The sequence below is a fragment of the Coptis chinensis genome, chromosome 5 (genome assembly GCF_015680905.1).
Source record: "Coptis chinensis isolate HL-2020 chromosome 5, ASM1568090v1, whole genome shotgun sequence".
NCBI classification, from domain to species: Eukaryota; Viridiplantae; Streptophyta; class Magnoliopsida; order Ranunculales; family Ranunculaceae; genus Coptis; species Coptis chinensis.
The window spans coordinates 41,080,383-41,103,093 of record NC_141460.1 but is presented as its reverse complement, the minus strand read 5'-3'; the positions used below and the strand labels follow the sequence as shown (position 1 = coordinate 41,103,093).

The 22,711-nt window shown below is 38.2% G+C and overlaps 1 protein-coding gene and 2 long non-coding RNA genes across 4 annotated transcripts; all 3 read left to right on the top strand.

Moving 5' to 3' along the window:
- Positions 1 to 1,135: 1,135 nt before the first annotated feature.
- Positions 1,136 to 3,382, top strand: MYB0 (myb domain protein 0). The gene is made up of 3 exons (XM_086563712.1): positions 1,136 to 1,489; positions 1,608 to 1,737; positions 2,523 to 3,382. The coding sequence occupies exons 1-3, from the start codon at positions 1,369 to 1,371 to the stop codon at positions 2,938 to 2,940; spliced, it is 669 nt and encodes a 222-aa protein (XP_086419838.1). The 5' UTR covers positions 1,136 to 1,368; the 3' UTR covers positions 2,941 to 3,382.
- A 3,698-nt stretch (positions 3,383 to 7,080) lies between these two features.
- On the top strand, positions 7,081 to 8,182 carry LOC147497523 (uncharacterized). The gene is made up of 3 exons (XR_015197138.1): positions 7,081 to 7,508; positions 7,719 to 7,748; positions 7,831 to 8,182. It is a non-coding gene; the product is annotated as an uncharacterized LOC147497523 (long non-coding RNA).
- A 108-nt stretch (positions 8,183 to 8,290) lies between these two features.
- Positions 8,291 to 22,463, top strand: LOC147497522 (uncharacterized). Of its 2 annotated transcripts, none has more exons than XR_015197137.1 (3): positions 8,291 to 8,606; positions 8,720 to 9,652; positions 22,393 to 22,463. It is a non-coding gene; the product is annotated as an uncharacterized LOC147497522 (long non-coding RNA). The 2 variants fall into 2 exon arrangements; XR_015197136.1 differs by having other exon boundaries at positions 8,705 to 9,652.
- The last annotated feature ends 248 nt before the right edge of the window (positions 22,464 to 22,711 follow it).

The window sequence follows — 22,711 nt, the reverse complement described above, 5'->3', positions numbered from 1 at the left end:
TCGAACCATAATTGAACCTGGTTGAACTATTTTAACAAAAAATCGGTTCAATCACCGGTTCGCTTTTCAAAACATTGTGTGAAAGGGCCGATAGAAATAAATAACGAACTCTTTACTTTCTTATGATTTTTTACAACATGTCACTTGTTAATTCGGTAGCGGCAACAAGATTTTGGGACCTTTGGTAATTCGGGGCCCTCGCACACCCTCGTAGCCAGCCTTGTGTGCATGGCTGGGTCTAAAATGGTATGAAATTGCATGGAGAAATGGCGACTGACAAATGCAGCCTGGATTTAATACTTATTACTAAATCAAAAGCAGCGGTGCAACCAAATTAGATAAATTAGATATTTTTTTTTTTTGAGTTGTAAAATCATCACTAGATTTTAATTAAGCGAATGACACTGAGCTTAGACGAAAGGAAGAGGAGTAAACGTTACAGTCCTTATACAACACTGTAGATTCTCTCATTCTAATGCATTCCTAATTCCTAGCTTACCAAGTAAAAAAATTAAAAATAAAAGAAAATCAGGGGCAATAAGACTAGTCGTCTTGAAGCGAGACCTCACACAAACCAATTCGTCTAGTTGACTAGTTGTCTACCTTGTTGGTTAGTCGCAACCTAATCATACTAGTTGGGACTTCAAAGAAATGAAGAAACCACCTGCTTGCATTGTGAGATGAAATTCTCGGCTCCAAACAACTTTAATGTTACTTTTAATTCATTTTTTTTTTTCCTATTTCTTCCCAACAGTTAAATAAATGTACAACTACCACAATAATTGCTGTTAAAATGAAAAGAGCTGGCCGTAGAAGTTAGAAGATAAGATTGTGCCCAAATAGTTACATAACTGTAGAACTATGTACCGTACCAGAATATTTGTTGTTCATAAGAACAGGTATAGCAGAGTTTAGAAGTTCGCAGTCCCAATAGGATCTAAAGATCTAATCTATGTGTTTGCGCGCATACTGTGCGGGTCCATAAGCAGCAGTGCTGCCTAGCGAGCAATCAAATCTCCGCATAAATGTAGAAAGAGAATCTGCACATTTATACGTACATACATACATTAAATATGATAACAATATATACCTCAATTAGATTCATTCCATTTACTCAACGCCACTACATATCCTATGTATGTAAGCTTACAACTTCCAACTTTATATAAGTAGCTAGTGCTTAAATAATTTCTTTCAGTAGCATTGTCATACAAAAGGCTGATTGATGTACGTACTGTTGAAAGTGTTGACCACCTTCTCTCATCACGTACAACACCAGCTGAGAAACTAAAGCATCCCAAATTCCCAATAATAGTTTCCCCATTACCTCTCTAGCTATACACCTATCTATTATTGCGAGTTCTTAGAATGGAAAAAGGAGGGAATTACTATAAGAAAGGTTTGTGGACAGAAGAGGAAGACAAGATTCTCATGGAGTACATAACTAATCATGGCAAAGGAAAGTGGAGTCGAATTGCTAGGATCACAGGTTGGGCGACTTCTTCTTTCTATATAACTAATTATCGGCCTATGCATGGCTTTGGTGTTTAGACTTGACAAATTGAGGTTAGTTTTAAACTTTAATTATTTATTATGTCGTAGCACAGGTTTGAAGAGGTGTGGGAAGAGCTGCAGATTAAGGTGGATGAACTATCTAAGTCCGAACGTGAAGAAAGGCGATTTCTCTGAAGAAGAAGAAGACCTAATCATTAGACTTCATAAACTACTTGGAAACAGGTCCGATCCTAAATCTGTATATATTCACATATACCTTATATATACATATATCACTAAGTTCCACACATGTTTCATCTAAACTAAGTTCCATGTCCCTTCTAATTTGTGTTTCAAATTATCTTTTGTTTCAGTTTAATGCATATATATCTCTTTTGCGGAAAGGAATATTATAGTTGTTTTGACGAACATTATTATTATTTGATATTGTATATGTAGTTATAATGCTCATTATATTTAGCCAAAATAAAAATGATATTGTATATGTTGTTATTCTTCGGGACATCAATTTTGTTAATGGCGATATGATGTGGCCGGCCAAGTTATACATTAGCAAGAAATTTTATATAAGATACATATAATCTGGATCATGTAGACATGGATGTAGTACATAAATGAGTTGCTATAGTACTAGATTATATTGTCCGGCTTCAATTCATGTCTTCTTCAACTTAAATGCACTGGTATAGCAAATAATGATGTGATGTTGAAGGGTGTAGTTGTAAGATATGATATAGTAGTCCAAATATATGATATAATATAGTAAGTAGTGTTTAGACTATTATATCATATCTTACCGTAGTTATATATGTTCAGAAATTAAAAAAAGTAGATTCAAACTTTAAAATCCAAACGCAAGATATAACGAGGAAAATATTTCTTGTTGCAATAGGAACCTTGTCGCAATCTAAATTTGTTGACGTACGCTCAAACTATATTTTGGGCATTTAGTATTCGTTATGCACTTCTTTGGTAATTGCCTCTTATTCATATTGGAATTTGTCTAGGTGGTCTCTAATTGCTGGGAGAGTTCCAGGACGTACCGACAATCAAGTGAAGAATCATTGGAACACTCATTTGAGCAAGAAGCTCGGAGTAAAAAAGAGGCAACACAAAGCTGGTTTGTCATCATTAAAAGTTCCAAGAGAATACAAACAAGAGAGAGAAACTCTACCTCTTGGTTTATTCTCTAATCCTAAGGTTCCCAGTTCTGATAAAAAAGGGGTTAATGCATCACCAATTGGGAACCATGGTTCTTGGACGGCTGTGGAGGACTTCGACGCACGCCATGCAGACTTTAATGAGACATCTGTGTGCTCATACTGGTTCTCTAGTGATAATTCTAGCCCAAGTCCCACCAGTTTTATGGATGTGTTTCTAGATGGGTACTCTCCTGATGTGATTTGGAATGATTTGAAATTTTGAGTTTTAAATCAAGTAGATTCATTCATGTAATGTACCTAACGTAGCTATCAGATGTTATAATTAGAAAACTTAATTAATAATCCTATTTTAAGTTGACTTGATATTAGTGTTTGTAATAATCGTTCTTTAGGAGGAATTCCTAACCCTCCCTAGGCGTACATGAAGTCATGAATAGTCCAAAAATCATGGCGACGACCGATTCGGTATATGATGGACAATGGGATAACCAGTGATAAGGACTATTGCAAAAACAAACAAGGTTTTGCTGACGGCCGGGTAGACGGACGTTGATATAACCATGTAAAATTGTAACCCTGGATAGATGTGTGACCCTTCGTCCCACCTATTTCAACAAGATTTGCCAAAACACACTAGTTGAGTGTCAGAAGTAATATTTTTGGAGATGGTGAATGAGATGGATGTTGGAGAAAGATGAGACATAGCTTTTGAATTCGCTGCGTACATACCCAATAATCAAATGGGATGAAGTCTCGATGTAGTTCTGATTTTATAGATATTATCGATAGCAATTACTTTCTCGTTTACCAATCGTGGGATGAACTGATAGAGAATTGTCACACGTGCGATCTGATGAAAGTGATGTGATGGAAGTTATTCGGATGAATGTGGAAGTTGTTTAACAAGTGCGTAATTGATATATATTTTACGTATAGGTTAGGCTTTGAGCATGAACTTTATTGTAGATAGGCTATGAGCATGAGCTATGAATGTGGGTTTTATTGTAGATAGGTTATGAGCATGGACTCTAAGTGGGGACTTTATTATAAATAAGCTTTGAGCATGGACTATGAGTGTGGGTTTTATTGTAGATAAGTTCTGAGCATGGATTATAAGTATGGATTTTATTGTAGTTGTATATAGGCTTTGAGCATAAGCTCTGAGTGTGGGTTTGTATTGAATTTGGCTTTTATTGGCCACATTTGTGAAGGCCGGAACATTGCCCTCTCTTTGTTACATGGGCAAGGCTTGTGTGGCAAAGAAGTAATTTGTTTTTTGAAATTGGTCGGATTAGGCAATATAGAAATGATGGCAGTTCATCGAGGAGTTGTATATTAAAGTGGTAGGCTTAACTCAAATAGACAGTTTGGCAAATATTTTGGGAGAGGTAAAAGGATTGGCAATTAATGATTTGATGATGTGTATACATAATTAAAACTTTGACTAAAGGCTGGGCCCATAGGTTTTTTTAAATGGGGAGTTAGAGCATCTTTAGGAGTGATACCAAAAAAACACCAAATATTTGAACCAAACTAAATACCAAACCAAACCAACACCGACCAACTTCAGGAGCGATATCAAATAGTTGACATCAAATGACGCAGTTTTGGATAAATCGCGCCGTATAGTTCACGTAGCTTTTGTAAAGCCACACCACAGAAGCCCAAGCCCACGCAGTTTTCTAGAAACCGTGCGGTGTATCGAACACCTCATGTTATGTCTTTATATACCAAACTAAAACCGCGCGGTTCATTCATTTTAAACTTTTCTCTCAATTGATAAGCCCTCTTCTTATTAAAAAACAAAAAACAAAAACCGACCTAAACTCTTGAAATTTTATATGGATCATTTTCAACTTTTCGATGGTGATGATGAGGAGTATTGGCAGTAAACAAACGACAATGGCGATGATATAAAGGTAGAAAAAGTCAAGGAAGTAAAAGACGAAAGGGGAGAAGAAGCCGAGGATGTCGTGCCGACTGATAGACATCCCTATATACTTGAGTATCAAATGAACGACTTCGATTGACAATTTAATCCTAATGAAACACTTGATATGCAAGTTGTGTCTTCTATACGTGATATAAAACACGTGTCGAGTGTAGTGGCTAATTATCAGATAATTAATTAATTAGTTTTGATTAAATATTTTGAATATTATGTATTAATTAGTTTTGAATCAATTAATTATTTATCTTATATGCATTTTTTTTTTCATAATATCAACAAGTTATTGACTATTGAGTTAGATCGGTTTTACGTACTTGATGTTAGACAGTGGTGGAAGGTTCGAGTTTGGATGAGTTTATACATATTAAAGATAATATTTTGTATATATATATGCTTTTTGGTCTTATGGTTGATGTAGATTATGAGAAGGCTGATTGGGTAATGGTCATTGCTTTAGTAGAAAGATGGTGGAATACAACTCATACATTTCATTTTTCTTGTGTGGAGTTGGGGTTCATACCACTAGACTTCACCATTCTGGGTTGAGTATCGGTATAGGCCAACCGATACCTTTTAATACAAATGATAAGAACATTGCTAATATGATTATGATTTTTCCTCTCTTGGATGCGAATGCTTATGATTCTTCTGGTATTAAGCTATTTCACATTAAGACTGTATATATGTACACCATAACAAGATATTTGTAACACGCACCTTTTTTGCTTTGTAACAGTTTTTAGCCGTTGGTAATTTGCCAACGCTTTGTAAACGTTGGGAATGCAGTAAAGTGTTACTTAAATTCGGATGAATTTTAAGAATTAATTTCTAACACTTGAAAACCGTGTGATCAGTGTTAGAAATCCAAAAAACCAAAACAACTTCGAAATTTAAAAATAGGGAAACAAAAAAGAAATCGCGAAATAGAAAACCTCTCTTTCTCTCTCACAGCCGCTACTACTCTCTTCCCATTAGGGTTTTCTTATATTTTCTCTTACTGCTTTCTTTATCTTCAATAACAAACAAATACACTTTGAATTTCGAGAGGTGAGCTGCAATATAGTGTATGTACTGAGAATTTTAAAGGAAACTTCACATCATCTATGACACAGTTGGATTTTGCATAAACTGATTCGGTTGAGATGGATCATGCGTGCCGCCACCACCAAACATTGATTCTTCCAAACCAAGCCCACCAAAACCACCAATATACCAGCAGCCCTGGCATCTGTACCTAGCTTACCGAGCGGTGGTATTTCATCTGTTCACCTTTTAATTCAATAACCTTTTTATATATAAGCTACTGGGATTGAGTGGTACGTTTGGATAGTAGGACAGATTGAGTGAAATTTGAGTTTGGTCCCTTCGTCAAGTTAGTCGAAAGGTTAGAATAATTCTCTCTCAATTAGTTAATTTAGGTTAGATTGAATTAGTGTTAAATTTCGTTAGATTGTGATATATTCCAAAGGATTGAATTGGGTAATTGATTTTGATAGTGGGAATTGAGATATAGTGGTTTGGCGTGATCACAATTATGGAGTTTACCTTGCTGACTTGGTAAGAAGCTTAACTATTCTAATTTGTTAAGGAAGAAAAAGAACTTGTGCTGAATTTTAGATTGTTATAGTGCATTAAATACTTTTTTTTTTGTTTGGTAAGCCTGTTTTAAATGAGATCAGTAACTCTTTGATGCTGGCGGGATTCGAGCCCCAGACCTCTGGTATCATCACCCAAAGGTTTTACCGACTTTGCTAGTCGACACCTGCCATGCGTGCATTAAATACTTATCACACATAAAGTTCTTTATCACTTGATTTGAAACAAGTATGAAGAGTGTGGTACTGGAGAGCTAATTTAGCTCGTGTAATATAAATTGTGGGTGTTGTTCTATGTTGTTCAGGCTAAGTAGACACCATTACACTTGTGTACCATCTGAAATACTTGATGAAAGGTGTCGAAGAGAAGCATATAGGTGAACTATTTGGTTCTCATATAGGCATGTTGTGCTGATTGGTGATTGGTTGGAAGAGGATTAGTATCTGGCATAGGTGAACCAGGATTAGTTTCTGAACCAGTTTTCGAAGGGTTAGACCCATCCCTACCCATAGAGCCACCTTGATTGGTTCCCCAAAAGAGTAGCTAGCGAACGAGTTTGCACCCCATGTTATTCCTTGTTTCTCCAAAGAGCATTGTTGCATTTAGGAATTGCTCTTGAACAGTTTCATACTTGCACCTGAGCATGTTAAATCCTTCAGGTGAAGACTCGATGTAGGCACTTATTATTGAAATTGAATAACTTTTTCTTTGCAAAATCTAGACTAAACTATTGGATATTTTCGTGTGTAAAAAGGTTGCTATGGTTTTGTGCCCTTCCATGTACTTTGTTGCTATTGCAGCAAGATAAAGGAGATGAAGAGACATAATGATATCAAGGTCTCACTACAAAAAAAAATGACTTTACCCGACAGACTCGAGAAAGATTACCCGACAGTTCCAGTCTATAGGACGGTCCCTGCAAATAATATCCGTCGGGTATTATTTTGCCATCCGTCCAGTTAGTTCTTCCAGCACTTCATGTGTTTTGGTTATAACCGACGGTTGTGTGAGAGCTTTTATCCGCCGGTTACTTTGATGGTTTTTAAGCATCCTTTCTTTTGGTCTGTTGATTAAATTTTTGTTGTACTTATTAACCGTCCGGTTTGTTCTGGCGAGTTCAGCTGTTGGGCATATCTATTCCAATTATTAGGGCGCCAAACCAATTTCAGTTCCCACCTTAAATTTTCTGAAAAAATAAAAAATAAATAAAGAGAACCCTAACTATTATCCCTCTCACTCAAGCTTGTTGTCTGTTGCCTTCCTCTCACTCACGCTTCAAGAAGGTAACACCTTCTCAAATCCGTCACTCACTCACTCTCCCTCTCACCCACATTCAATTCAATGTAAAATCAAGTTTTAATTGCATGAATACTAATAAATTTGATTTTTTTATTAAAATTTAATCAATACTAATAAATAAGCCAAAGGTAATAAATTTGATTATTTTGATTAAAATTTGATTTTTTTTCCTTTTGCATTTGGTTTTTTTGTAGTAGTTGTGTTGTACAACTTCACCTCTGCAAGTAAGCATTCCTCTCACAAATACTTCATCAATGTTTTAGTTCTTAAATTGGATTGAGCCTGTTTTTTTTATTTTATTTCCAGATGGCTTTATCAATGCCTTGTATCAACTCTGTCTCTTCATCTGCTTCACCAGTAATTCCCCTTTTTACTCTCTGTTTCCAGTGATGACTTAATTATTATTCCATTTTTTTTTAATGGGTAAATTGGACAAAGATGAAGGTTGCTGGCGTGTCGAATGTAAGACACGTGTTTTCAAAGGAGAGAGGAAATAATAGGTTTCTCAATGTTAAGAAGGTATATAATTTCGTGATCATTCTTCAATTTTAATTGATGTTTGTGCTGCACATGGTTATTGTTGGCCCTGCAGTCTTCTCTCAGGATAACTATGACTTCTTTAGAATTCTTGGCTGCATATTGGCTGCATCTTGGTTGAGGTTCGGTATGATTAACTGCTTGCTTATCCTTACTGAGATTGTTTATGCGGGTGTAAATTTATGTTTTAAAATCCCTTTTCTTAGGGGGAAACACTTTTCCAGACTCATGAAAACTTAGAGCACCTCGCAATGATGGAAATAGTTCTAGGCCCATTGCCACAACATATGTTGAAGAGAGTAGAGTAAGTATCTACACCAATTCACAGAATGTCTTAATTATCTACACCAATTGACAGAATGTCCTAGTTATCTACACCCATTTGCAGCACGTCCTAGTTATTTTACTGGATTGTTTCCCATACATGGTTTTGTTTGTTTCAGTCGCCATGCTGAGACTATGTCAGAAGGGGCAGACTGGACTGGCCAGAAGGTGCTACTTCGAGGGAGAGCATCAAAGCAGTCATGAAGTTGCCTAGGCTTCAAGTATGAATATTTACCTGTTGCTAAGTTTCCACATTGCTCCTCTATTTCTATGTGGCGGCAAGAACTAATTTTTAATTTGTTTAACATTGCTGTTTCAGAATCTTGCTATGCAGGATGTCGACCACTCAGGAGGGGATTCTTGCATCGTGTTTTAGAATTCTTTTTTCTCTTATCTTAAATTTGGCCCCATATATGAGTGGGACTAGTGACAAATCCCCATTATACATGCTTTATGCAGTAGTGGTTCACCTAGATACAATGAATGCTGCATTTTTTGGAGATTGTGTTATATATTTGGAATTTCCAGGGGAAGTGGTTTAAGATTCATGACAACATAGTATGCATGGTGGGAGAAGGATGGTGAGTAATCCTAAGATTATTCTTGCAGAGCTTATTCTTGTAGAGCTGCTGTGGCAACAGTTGCAAAAACAACAACTTCAGCAACAAAATTTATCATCTCAACACCAACCTTCTTCAGCACCAGCAATCTATGAATCAACCAATTCAAGATATTGATCATCTGTTGAAATCTCAGCTTCAGCAACGTCGACAATTCCAGCTTCAGCAATGTCAGATAGAGCAGCAACAACAGCTTCACCACCAAATGCAATTACTGCAGCAACAACAATCTCAAGTTCAACAGTTTCTTCGTGAATAGTTGCTGCATAAGCATATGCACGATCCTGGCTTTGGGCAGTCAGCTGTTGACCATTTTAGAACCAATAACATGTTAGAACAAGTTTTAGTAAGGCAACAACGTCTGCAGGAACTGCAACTTGCACATTCCCTTCCGAGGCGCCCTGATCTATTTATTGATCAAATAATTCAAGCCAGATATGGACAGAGCGTACAACAAGAACACCAAAATGATCTGCTTGAGCGTATGGCACACTTAAAACATGCCCAGATGCTTCCTCCGGAGCAATTCCAGCAGGAACAGTTCCTAGCAAGGCAGATGTCCTTGTCAGCAAGACAGCATCCGAGGGTGGAGGAAGAGAGACATCTTGGCGGTGAAATATCAAGTAGACGCCTTCTTATCGTAGCAAGTAAGATTAACTATTTTAGACTTCTTTGTTCTCTTTAGGCGGAGAATCTTGTGCTGGAAAGAGGAGAAAACAAAGAGGTACTTAGGATTTCAGATGAAAGAAACATGTCTTGCAATTTCTGCAAATTGAAAATTGGTATCTGATAAGAGCCCAAAACTGTAGTTTTAACCCCTTAATAATCATACTGTTAGACCAATTATGTGAATAATAAGTAAGAGTTAATACTGATTACGTGTTTTTATGCATTTCAGGCTTCAAAGTCCATTATGTGCAGAAATGTGCTACTTTAGCGAGATAAAGGAGCAAAAGTCAGCAGAACTTCCGAATGCCATATCTTTGGACTCAGACCTCGGATTGAGGCCTACCTTATGTCAAAACGACCGGCTCGGAAAGAGCTTTGCAATGGTCCAAGCCTTGACCCAATCAGAGGAGCAGAAGTGGATGAAAAGTCTGTGGAAGCCAACTGCAGCTGAAGAGGCCTTTTTGGACTGAAAGAATTGGGTTTTGGGCCTGATTCTCTGGCCCAAAACATGGCTCCAAGCCCATGCACGATTTTTGGATCTGGATGTATAAAAACAAAAGCTTGACTCATTGTTAATGGCAGTTAGGTTAGGTAGATAGTTAGACCTAGATTAGTTAGCCTCCATTAATTAGTTTTAGAACTTAGTTTAATTAGTTTCAATTCATTGTATTAGATTAAACCTTTGAATCTTGTTCTTCATTTGATTAGATCAATAAAGTAGTATTCTTTATCAATTTCGATTTTGTCATTTCCAATTCTAGATCTAATTTCAATTCCTGTCCTTATTTCAATTTAGTCATTAAATTAGATTTCATTATTGTTTAATTAAGTAAATTTCAATGCTTTATATTATGTTTAGATTTAATTTAAATGGAAATGATTGTGGAATGATTCAAGGCTAAACCTCCATTAGTGGGGGTTGAGAAACCTTGATGAAAGCTTGATTCCAATTATCGGAGATTGTCGTAATTTCCTTTCCACTCTAGAAACGTTTAGTTCACCATGAGAATGGGTTTAATCGTTCACATGCTAATTATTAATTGGTAGAAATGCCATGTGTAATTAGGGATTAGGAAGAACCGATTGTTTCACAGCGATTCAATTCGGATTACTTACGACTACTCGCCGCTAGTGGATTAAGTTGAGTTAAGGTGGAATCAATCCCCTCTAACTCCTTAACATCGAATCAACGTAGCATTCCCTTTAGTTGTCGATAGTCGACTAGTTGCATTTAGGTAGTTGCATTGCATCGTAGTCTAATTCCCCTTCAGTAAAGCTCTCATTGACTTAAGACTGATTTCTTAGACTTAGAAAACAATCCATGCTAGGGAACTAGGAGTGGAACGAACTTCTTACTCCACTTAGTGCAATTCGCATTGAGAGTAGAAGCTTTGATAATAGACTCGTAAAAGATTAGTTTTAGTTTACTTACGGATTGAATTCGTTCATTTCGTAGGTAGACTATTCAATTTTATAGTTATCAAATGGCGCCGCTGCCATCTTAGTTACACTTTAGCATTGTTTTCCTTGTAGAAGTAGTCATTTTTAAGTCCCATTAAACCCACCCAACCTTGTTTGTTTCATACTGTGGTTGCCCATTTCAAATTGACAAATTCGCGAGAAAATACCCGGAGATAGCGCAAGGAGAGCGCGACCTGCGCTAAGTTACTGGAATTTCGTCTACCAAAGAAGCGCCACGCTTCATACCAAGCGACCAGCCAAACACTGTAATTGAATTACACCGAGCGACCGCCCATTTGGGCGCGACCGGTATTAAAAAACACACCGTAATTTGACAATTACTTTGAGCGATCACAAGGCTTCTATCGAAAGCGACCGCTACTCGCAATGTTAAATTTTTCGGATTTCGACGCTTTTGATTCAACTTTGCTCTTTCATATTTTTCAGTGTTCTAACATGCTCTATACACCTAACAAAGCGTAAACAAGACGCTATTCATAAGCGCAAGCAAGGACTTGTCCGGTATTCCTTTCTTCCACACCTCGCATCTCCTGTTAGAGGTTTATACTAGTATATCAGAATTGTTTGGAGTGTTGCATGTTTAGTTAAGCTCGACTTAGTCTTGCATGAGATTAAGGTCCGGCCGAACAAAAACACCGAACGTAAATACACAACAACATCAACAATCAAATCTATCTAGTATACCACCCACTACACCTCTAACTACTATTTCACACACACCACCTGATATAATGGGGGAAGAAAGAGAGACTCCTCTCGGACTTCTACAAATCCTTGAGCGATAGCCCCAAATCTTGCATCGTTCTAGCAGACCCCAGTAGATTTCGAAATCCTCCAAATATTTTTAATTTGTTACCCGTTTTTCATGGTTTAGACCATGAAAAACCTTATCGGCTACATCGTAGGATTGAACAAGTCCTAACAACATTCCACCATCCTACGGGTTGGTACGGAACAAATTAAATTAAGGGTATTCCCTTTCACCTTAGCCCGATAAAGGCGCGTCTTGGTTAACCGCCCAAAGCGCTAATTACGTGGACTCGTGGGCTAAACTTGTTCACCGTTTATGGAACATTTTACCCACCCCTAAAGACGGATGAGATGCTTTCCAAGATTCATTTCTTTCGACAAAATCCTCATGAATCATTTTCGGAGGCTTGGAATCGCTTTCACCGATCTGCTTATAGAGTGTCCACACCATAACTTAGCGAAAGACACGTTAGTTCGTGCCTTTTCAAAGGACTTCTACACCACCATAAAGAAGTCCTTGACATAATAAATGGGGTAGTTTCTTAAGCAAAGGAGCCTGAGGCTTATAAATTTTAAGAGGACCAAACTAAGCGAAATAATAATTGGGGGGTAGTGACGACGATTACTCCGGCCCGCTAGTTCTTCTTCAACAGTTAAGGCGGCGGTATGTTTGAAATTAAACACGATTCGAGCTTAAAACTCTAATCGAATCACTCACTAAAAAGGTAGAAGCCATTTCTGTACAACAAAAGCCTATCCCCGTCATGAATGTAAATTCAAACCCATGTAGTTTCTGTTGAGTCCCGAGCATCCCGACTCCCATCGTCCCTATAGCCTATGAACGGGCTTGTTCCATTAATAGTGAACCTAAAGCCCCTTGGAGACAAAATCCCAACTCCGTTGGAGAAATAACCAACAAGTCACACCTCAAGGGTACAATAATCAATATGTTAGGCCAACGAACGGCTTTTAACCAAGCTCCACTACGACAAGGGCGGTCGGGTAATTTTAATAATTATAACAACCAAGTGCAACCTCGACAAGGTCAAGCACAAGGTCAAGGTAATTATAATAATTATAATGCTAATAGAGGTATCGTTCCTGGTCAATAATAATTATCAAAATCCACCCATAAATAATTCACGGAAATAGTTCCATCCACACCACCCCGCGACTACTACACCCACACAACCGGATTGCCTTGACACCTTCATACAAGTGAGCCAAAAACTTTTCCAAACCATGGCTCAATCTAACCAACAGCTTCTACAATCCGTTAATAATTTAACCCAACAGTTGGCTCAAGATAAAGCCCAAACCAAAGGTGTGTTGCCAGGTCACGCAATACCTAATCCTAAAACAACAAACACATCCTTTGAGGTAACCGATAATACTAGTAATGAATATGAAAATGTAGGTGAGATAAATGCCATCACCACTCTCCGGATTACGGCAGAGTGGTTGATAACAAGGTAACTATGCCTATAGTTACCCCACCAAGAGTCCCTACACCTACTATTTTACTAGATACCACAATAGAAACCTGAAGAGCCTACCACTATATAGAGGTACCGCCACAACACAACCTAAGAAACAAAAGCCACGGTTAAACATCCAGTGATACCATTGCTAAATATAGACGCCGAAACCACCGCTTCCACAAAAATTAGCCATGTTAACTAGGGATACAAATTACGAGGAGATTAGGGACGTTTTTAAGAATCTAACTATAAACCTTCCCTTCCTCGGCTATTAAAAAGATACCACATCATGCTAAGTTTCTTAAGGAATTGTGGTACTACTAGGCGAAGACAAATATACCAAAAGACGCTTTTAACAAAACAATTCCCAACCTTATCCGAAATAATGGAATTGTTAAGTACAAGGACCCCGGGTCGTCCTATCGCATAATGCACCTTAGGAGATTCCTATACGACGATCGCGTTATTAGACACGGGGGCTAGTGTTAACTTACTCCCATTTTATTTGTATAGACAAATAGGTCTAGACAAGATGCAACCCACTAAAATGACGTTGCAATTAGTGATCGGTCTATTAAGTATCCTAAGGGTGTAGTCGAAAATGTCTTTGGTAAAAGTTCGAGATTTCTACTATCCGCTGATTTTGTAGTCCTCGATACGTAAGTCGCTAACGACTCTGTCCCATCATTTTAGGGCCCCTTTTCCTTCGCAACCGCCAATGCGCTCATTAATTGCCGTGTTGGTTCAATGTCCATGTCTTTTGGCCATCTTGTGTTGAAGTCAATGTTTTTAAAACAAGGACACACCATTACCCGATTCGCCTATGGATGGAGAGGTAAGCATGATCGAGAGCTTCGCTCGAGATTATTTCAACAACACGTTCCCTGATAGTCATATGCCCAAAATTCTTTCCTTTGGAAAGTCGACTCCAACATTTTCATCCCTACACTAGTCGATACACATATTATTGATGAGGACCGGGATAGATGACTTTCTCAAAGATGTAGAGGACTACCATAGTAATGTGGATATGACCAATCTAGATGAGGAATTCGATGAGTTTCTTCGAGTAGGTGACGATTCACCCTATCAAGATCTACCTTGCATAACATCCACCTCGATTCCCCTCCTTCCACCCTTTCAAAGGAATCTCGAGTTTGCACTCGATCCTTTTGTTTCTCCTGTGCTTCATAATTTTTTAAATCCTCTTAGCAAACAGATACTTCAGAAGGACAAACTATTTGACACCTTCAATTTCAGAATTGAGACAGTCCCTACACACACAATGAATGAGTTCGGTGCTAAAACCACATCCTCATTGTGTACAGGCTGTCTTTCTACAACTTATACATATCCACCATATTCTCCACAACCATTCACTTTTCCACACTTATTTACTAGAACACCTACTCATTCAAAAATTAAAAAGAAGGTGCATGATAGGTTACACAATAGGATAATCCGACTTCGTTTTCATTCCACTAGGCTGCGTCGTAGAAAATTTGGTGCTTGATTGTGTTTGGATATGTTTTCTGTGATATTTATTTATGGAATGATCCACAACTATTTCGGTTGTTGATATATGATCAACTGCATGTTCATACATATATTTTAGATAAGGTCTCGAGTATCTGACTATAAACGACTCAAATTCTGTGTTTGGTGCACTTCCTTTCACTTTAATATATTGGTGAGTGCACCATTAAGGTAACCGGGCCCTCCCTATGGAGTGTGTGGCTGTAAGTACCGGATCCTAAGTCCACGGTTCACATAGTTCACGTTTTCCACTCTTGCATGTTTTTCTCGGATTTTTGAGTCATGTTTCTCTATGGTGTGAATTATGTCTTTATTGCTTATTGTTTTTCCTTCTAAAAAATAAATAAATAAATAAATAAAAAATAAAAATAAACATAGTAATCTAGGAAGTCTCGAATCGACTTTAAAAAGACCATCGCTAAAACAAATTTTCTAAGCTTCATTGTAAAAAATTTGTTTGGGGTGGGTGTTAAATGTTTCCGCATTTCAAAATGTTTTATGTCCCATTAGATTTGCTTAGGCCGTTTAATTGTATTACGATTCGGATTGACATAATCTATTAATTTAGAGTTCATTCGTTAAGCATAACTTACGCCATGCGCACGCACTTCGAGGCATTTTCCACTATCTCGTATGTCATCCGAAGTCGGAATAGAGTGTTTTATGGATCATTGGATAGGAAATTCTCTCCTGATCATTTCCATATCTCATTTGCAAAAATCGGACCGGTAACGAAGCGGGAATTTTGAATTGAAGTTCGCGAAAAAATCGAAAAAAATCAAAAATTTCGATTTTGGGCTTGGGCCCAACCCGCGCCCACGACCAGCGCGCTCGCGCCCTTACCTTCTCACCATCAGTTCATCGTTTTCATCTTCCACCGCCATTAAAAAAGCTTCAAAACCCTAACAAAAATAAAAATTAAAAAGAAAACCACAATAACTCACGCCAACCATCAAAGATCCAATTCAAATCTCCTCTAAAACTAAAACCACACCACCTCCACCAATTTAACCCAACAAAAACCACCGAAAAAATCAAAAATTGGTGCTGCCACGCCACCACATCACCACCACCATCGTTTTTTATCAGTAAGGTCTTTCCTCATTACTCCTACACCTTCTACAAACCCCAAACCGTATTCAAACTTCAAATGGCTCAACAACGCCGAATTATACCGGAGCAAGTTTTCACTGCCGACCACTTCGCGCCGTTTTACGGTGATGAAATGGCTAGTAGAGACTGGGGTAGTTTGTGGTACTCGACCGAAGCCTTCTACCATGAAGACTTTGTCCGGACGGTTCTACAACACCAGGGAATTGGAGGGGAGTAGGATTTTTGTGATGGTAAGGAAGAAGAGGAGGGAGTTGACTATCGATCGTTGGGTCGAGATTCTAGGCATTCCGCCTAGAATCCATCCTCAATGCCACTTTACAGAGCCCCAGTTTGACGGGTAGAGCCATTGATGGGCGTGGATCGCCATCAATGGGAGCTACAATACAAACTCCCATTGTGTTCGCCAGGCATCCCTCAGGACCAACCAGCTGGCTACAGCCCAGTGGATTGGTCGGAATGTCCTAGGGAAGGACAAGGTCAGCGACATCGGTCTGACCTGCCTCCACGTCTTATGGGTACTCCAGGAGCAAAAGTACGATTTTTGTATCTTGGAGTTTTTGCTGAGCATGATTAGGGGGGTCGGAAAGTCTTTGGCACCTCTTCCTGTGTTAATCACCAAGATCATGCTGAAGATGAAAGCACCTCCGTCGATAGGGATTTACATTACCGCAGACCGTAACACGCGTATCTATAGGGAGTGTGTCCAACAAGTTTGGAGGAGGGCTGAGGATAGAGAAGAAGAAGAAGGATGGTGGAGCTGAGAATGAAGAGGAGGTCGGGGACATCGGGATGCCTCCGGATGAGGAAGACTTGACTGCTTTGATCCGGATGCCTTCCGTGAGGTGTTGGTCCGATGCGAATGCATGGCTATGCTTCATAGGGGCATCGTTCACTAAACACTATCTGTCTGAGACCTCCGGACTCGACACAGCGACTATTCATCACAACTTCGAGATCCGCACCCAGAGAGGATGAGAGATGGGAACAGCGGGCTGAGATGGAAGCCCGGCGCCGGTTTAGAGTGGATATGCTTGCACGCTTCCCACCTCATACGGACTTCTGCTTCGAGGACACAGCCTTCACGAGGCATGAGCGTCGTCGACCGAAAGGATGATCTTCTGGACCTTCGGAAGCCCAGGAGCCACCACTAGAGAGTGTGCCTTCCACCACCAGTGGCGAGGTGTTTAGAGAGTCTGAGGATTGATAGTGGTTGTTGTGTTATTTATTTTTGTTGTTTTTATTGTAATGTAACTTTTATTTTCGTATTTTGAATTTTGTAGTGAAAGGTACTCCGAATGAAATTTTAATATAAGGGGTTATTTTCAGTATGTGTGGTTGTTTCATATTGATCCCACCTTCCCAACTTGTTTGGGGGTGGTTTTATCAATTCAAGCTTTATTTTTATATATAACCCTAGTGTTAGAATTTATTCTTTATGAGTAAGGTGAAAAAATATGGCCATTTAGGCATATCTATGAGTGAGAATCATTGTAGGATGAAATCTAGATTAAATAGGTACATTCAATCATAAAATCAACCTAAAAGATACTGGGTTTGAATTAGAATCAAGAAAATGAGTTGTTTCCGTTTTCGGGTTTGAAAATTTTAGGATTTCCGGAAACTGCCGTAATTAGTTTTGGCAACTTTCCGATCCATTTTAGCAACTTTAAACCTATATAAACTTGATACAATCTATCCTCACAACTCACACTACACCTAAACTCCATCACTCACCCTTCACACCCGCGATTCCCACGTTTCGTCTCCATTTTTGCAAATCAGAACTCGGGCCGCCAGCCTGCTGAGGAAGGCCCACCTACACTTCACGACGACAGAAAAATTTTACTCAGAAGCGCCGCGCGCTTCAAGGCAAAGCGACTTCGCTAAAACACTGGAATTCCAAAATACAAAGAGCGACTCGCATCCTAGTTAATGGCCTTTCGCCACGACTTCCGTGGACCAGAAATTTTCCAGTTTTTCGCGCGTAGTACCCGGTTGTTTTACAGCTGTTCTAGAGCGTAGTTTTGAGATGACATCTCCTATAATAATACCGGAACCGTCTTTCGAAGATTTGTTCCAAAGCACTACTTACGGTGCTTGGTTTCGCGAGGTGATCACATACGTTGGCTGGGAACCTGTTATGGTAAGACCGGCTGAACTTTATTCTCCAGCACTTGCATCTTATTTTTATAATAACTGCATTTTCTTTGAGAGACCGGATGGAGAAGTAGTATTCTCCATCAACATTGACGATGAACCAATGGAAATTACCAGGTTCTTGCTAGCATTTGTTCTTGGACTTGCTATGCCCGCTGAGATACAAGACCCATGGTGCTATTGGGTTAGATAATATGCATGTCTACACTTATGAGTCTTTGCACGAGGCTTATGGGGCGGGCATTTTCCGTGTTGAGGACCAAGGGGACTATAACGCGTTGCCCTTGGTAGCCCTGTCCATAAACATAGGAACTATTATGTTTTGGATTATGCTAAACATTTTAGGGAATGGCGTTTTCTTACGTGAATGACGCCACTTGCGGCGTTTTTCCTTGCTTTAGCCACGGGGCCCGGTTCTATGACCTTCCCGTAACTTTGATGTCTAGTTTAGCACGAGCCCATACCATGAGGCATAAGTACCTTCTTATGCCCGTTCTAATTTCAATATTATGCTATGTTTCTTTCCCCGTTTTTGTACACGTTTCACAGATTGGATTAGGGTAGACACGGTCGCGACCCACCAATAGTCTTATTCGATCTTTCCGTGCAATGACTTGGCAAGGGTGGCGGATACAACCTCACCCCAGGTTGCCCCTACACCCCATCGGACCAAGTGGCACTTAATAGGTTAGCAACCATAGATGATAAATGGCGTGAAGCCTGGCAAATTATCATAGCATGGCAGGGCGCGAAGGAGCCTCACTTCTTTATAGAAGTAGAGGATGACGAAGATGACGAATAACAGCGGGAGTGGAGGTAAGTTTTTAGTTTCTGTTAGTGTCTGCTTATGTCCCAAGCAATTTAATTCTGTTAACCCCATAATGGGTGGAACTCTTATAGAGTTGCGTCAGTTTTATTTCCTATATTAGTAATGCGTTCTAACCTTGTTTTGCGGATGTTTCAATTTCACGGCTTCAATGGTATTTTTCCTACCCTCTTTATTTAAATGCTTTGAGGACAAAGCATGCTTCTTGTTTGGGGGGCATAGAAACACGCGTAATTAAGACATCTGCTAGGATATAAATATGTATAATATGCATTTGTTTTCTAGTTAAAATTTCAAAAATTTAAAAATATAAATAAATAAGTTATGCTATACACTTAGGAATATTGGTATTGTTTCTTTCTCCATGCTCTTAACAATCTAGAAGTCTCAATGTAGGCTGTTTTAGCGTCGGAATAATTGTTAGAAACTTAGGTTAATATATAGGTAATAATCTTTACATCTATCTATAAATATATTACATGAGTATCTATGATTGTTAGCGATAAGTTTATGAAATCTAGGCTAGAGTACTTATTCTACAAATCCTGTGAGAATATAGCCTAAAGCCTTATATGAGTGAAACATTTGAGAAATGACACAAGGGGAGAAGTAAAATCCGGATAGAGAAATCACACGCCCACTTTCTTGATCACTAAACCATATCCTAAGCGAGAATTTAGGCCCTCTTTGGATCGATATAGCCGAAATTCAAACCTATGAATTATTTTCCGCTAGTCGCCCCAATCGAGCTTTTTCATTAGCCCTTCCATAAACCACAATTCCTTTACCCTGTTACAAAAACAAAATAAAAAAGAAAAAAAAATAAAAATAAATCAACCTACCCAATTTAGAATAAGTCTGAGAATAGAATGATGAAGAAAGAAGAAGAGAAAACCTGTGTAAACAAAAAATTAGTTAGTGCTTCAGAAAAATAAAGAAAATAAGTTTCCATCCAAAGAAAAGAAAAATAAAAATAGAAATAAAATAAAACTCCAAAAATAGAATAAAAGGGAGTCAAAAGCCAAAGAAAAAAAAAAAAATGGCTAAGGATGGAAACAAAGTGTAGAAGCAAAAAAGGAAATAACAAGGTTTTCTCTAGTTACATAATATGAAGACTCTATTATCTCAGACTTGTCCTTTTGAATATCCATTTCCTTCCTTCTTAAACCATCTCCTAATCCCGTAACACCTAATAAAGACCTTTTAGCTCAATTAGGAATAGGTTAGTGTGATAGTAAGTGGCGGATGTGTTTGATCGACTCGGCTTCCTGTGTGTCATTGAGATTGTAAGGTAAAGTGTGCCCACTTGTATTAATGGAGTAGCTAAACTTGAGTGGAAAAATCAGAGTGTTGTTCTTGACTATTATTGTGAGAACCTACTTAAGGACGCTTATTCCGAAGTTCTCGAAACAAACCCCGCTAAACATTTTATAGTACTACTCATTGTGTATATGTTTATTGTAGATGATAGATTATTATGCATATATTAGCTTAGGTTTCTGACTTGGTTATTCTTATTCAATTGCTAGAGAGATGTATAGATAGTTGAGCATGAATAAGGAAACAATAGTTTTATTTTCTTAGTCGTTGTAGTATAGATGAAGTTTGTGAGTACCTTCACTGAAAACTCTCACGAGGCTATAACTTCGTCCACTAGGGAATTCCTAGTGGTTTAAGGCCTTGTTGCATATGGTCAATGCAATCGCACTCAAATAAAAACGAGAGTAGTTAGAACTCCATTTTTGTCACTTATTCTAATTTCTCATCTTTGCTTGAGGACAAGCAAAAATCTTTGTTTGGGGTGGTTTGATAAGAGCCCAAAACTGTAGTTTTAACCCCTTAATAATCATACTTGTTAGACCAATTATGTGAATAATAAGTAAGAGTTAATACCGATTACGTTTTTATGCATTTCGGGCTTCAAAGTCCATTATGTGCAGAAATGTGCCACTTTTAGCGAGATAAAGGAGCAAAAGTCGTGAGAACTTCCGAATGCCATATCTTTGGACTCAGACCTCGGATTGAGGCCTACCTTATGTCAAAACGACCGTCTCGGAAAGAGCTTTGCAATGGTCCAAGCTTTGACCCAATCAGAGAAGCAGAAGTGGACGAAAAGTCTGTGGAAGCCAACTGCAGCTGAAGAGGCCTTTTTGGACTGAAAGAATTGGGTTTTGGGCCTGATTCTCTGGCCCAAAACATGGCTCCAAGCCCATGCACGATTTTTGGATCTGGATGTATAAAAACAAAAGCTTGACTCATTGTTAATGGCAGTTAGGTTAGGTAGATAGTTAGACCTAGATTAGTTAGCCTCCATTAATTAGTTTTAGAACTTAGTTTAATTAGTTTCAATTCATTGTATTAGATTAAACCTTTGAATCTTGTTCTTCATTTGATTAGATCAATAAAGTAGTATTCTTTATCAATTTCGATTTTGTCATTTCCAATTCTAGATCTAATTTCAATTCCTGTCCTTATTTCAATTTAGTCATTAAATTAGATTTTATTATTATTTAATTAAGTAAATTTCAATGCTTTATATTATGTTTAGATTTAATTTAAATGGAAATGATTGAATGAATGATTCAAGGCTAAACCTCCATTAGAGGGGTTGAGAAACCTTGATGAAAGCTTGATTCCAATTATCGGAGATTGTCGTAATTTCCTTTCCACTCTAGAAACGCGTTTAGTTCACCATGAGAATGGATTTAATCGTTCACATGCTAATTATTAATTGGTAGAAATGCCATGTGTAATTAGGGATTAGGAAGAACCGATTGTTCTCATGTAGCGTTCAATTCGATTACGACGACTTCGTCGCTAGTAGATTAAGTTGAGTTAAGGTGGAATCAATCCCCTCTAACTCCTTAACATCGAATCAACGTAGCATTCCCTTAGTTGTCCGATAGTCGACTAGTTGCATTTAGGTGGGTAGTTGCATCGTAGTCTAATTCCCCTTCATCAAAGCTCTCATTGACTTAAGACTGATTTCTTAGACTTAGAAAACAATCCATGCTAGGGAACTAGGAGTGGAACGAACTTCTTACTCCACTTAGTGCAATTCGCATTAAGAGTAGAAGCTTTGATAATAGACTCGTAAAAGATTAGTTTTAGTTTACTTACGGATTGAATTCGTTCATTTAGTAGGTAGACTATTCAATTTTATAGTTATCAGTATCATAGTCCCTCTACCTTTTGGAAAACCACACACCTCTCTTGGGGAGGTGAAGAAAAGCATCGACGGTACGATCACCTTGGTAAAATGCCAAAAATGACTTCATCTTCTACTCAACCTTGCTTATTTAATGAAGTTTTTCAGTCGTAAATAACTTAATATTAAAGGAAAGTTGACTATTGACCTTTACATCTGCTGTAGATATGTGGTGCAAGTTTGTCAGAGGGTGTCTTTGTCGGCTTTTTCTTGTGAATGTCATCAACTACAGTGGTAAACTCTTTATAACCATTTATAGAAACTTGTATATATTTTCTATCCCTGGTTATTATTTTATCATGTTTGATATGTAGTATTTTATTTTTAACTAGGTTTTGAAGTTCTAGGTTGATAAGAATAGTAACAGTGCCCTTCATTGCCAAGTTACTATTGGGACACTTATTTTTTAGGTATTATTTGCATTTTGGTTTCAGAAACTGTTTTTACTAGTTGTTTAGTAGTATGTCGTCATGGATACTATGCA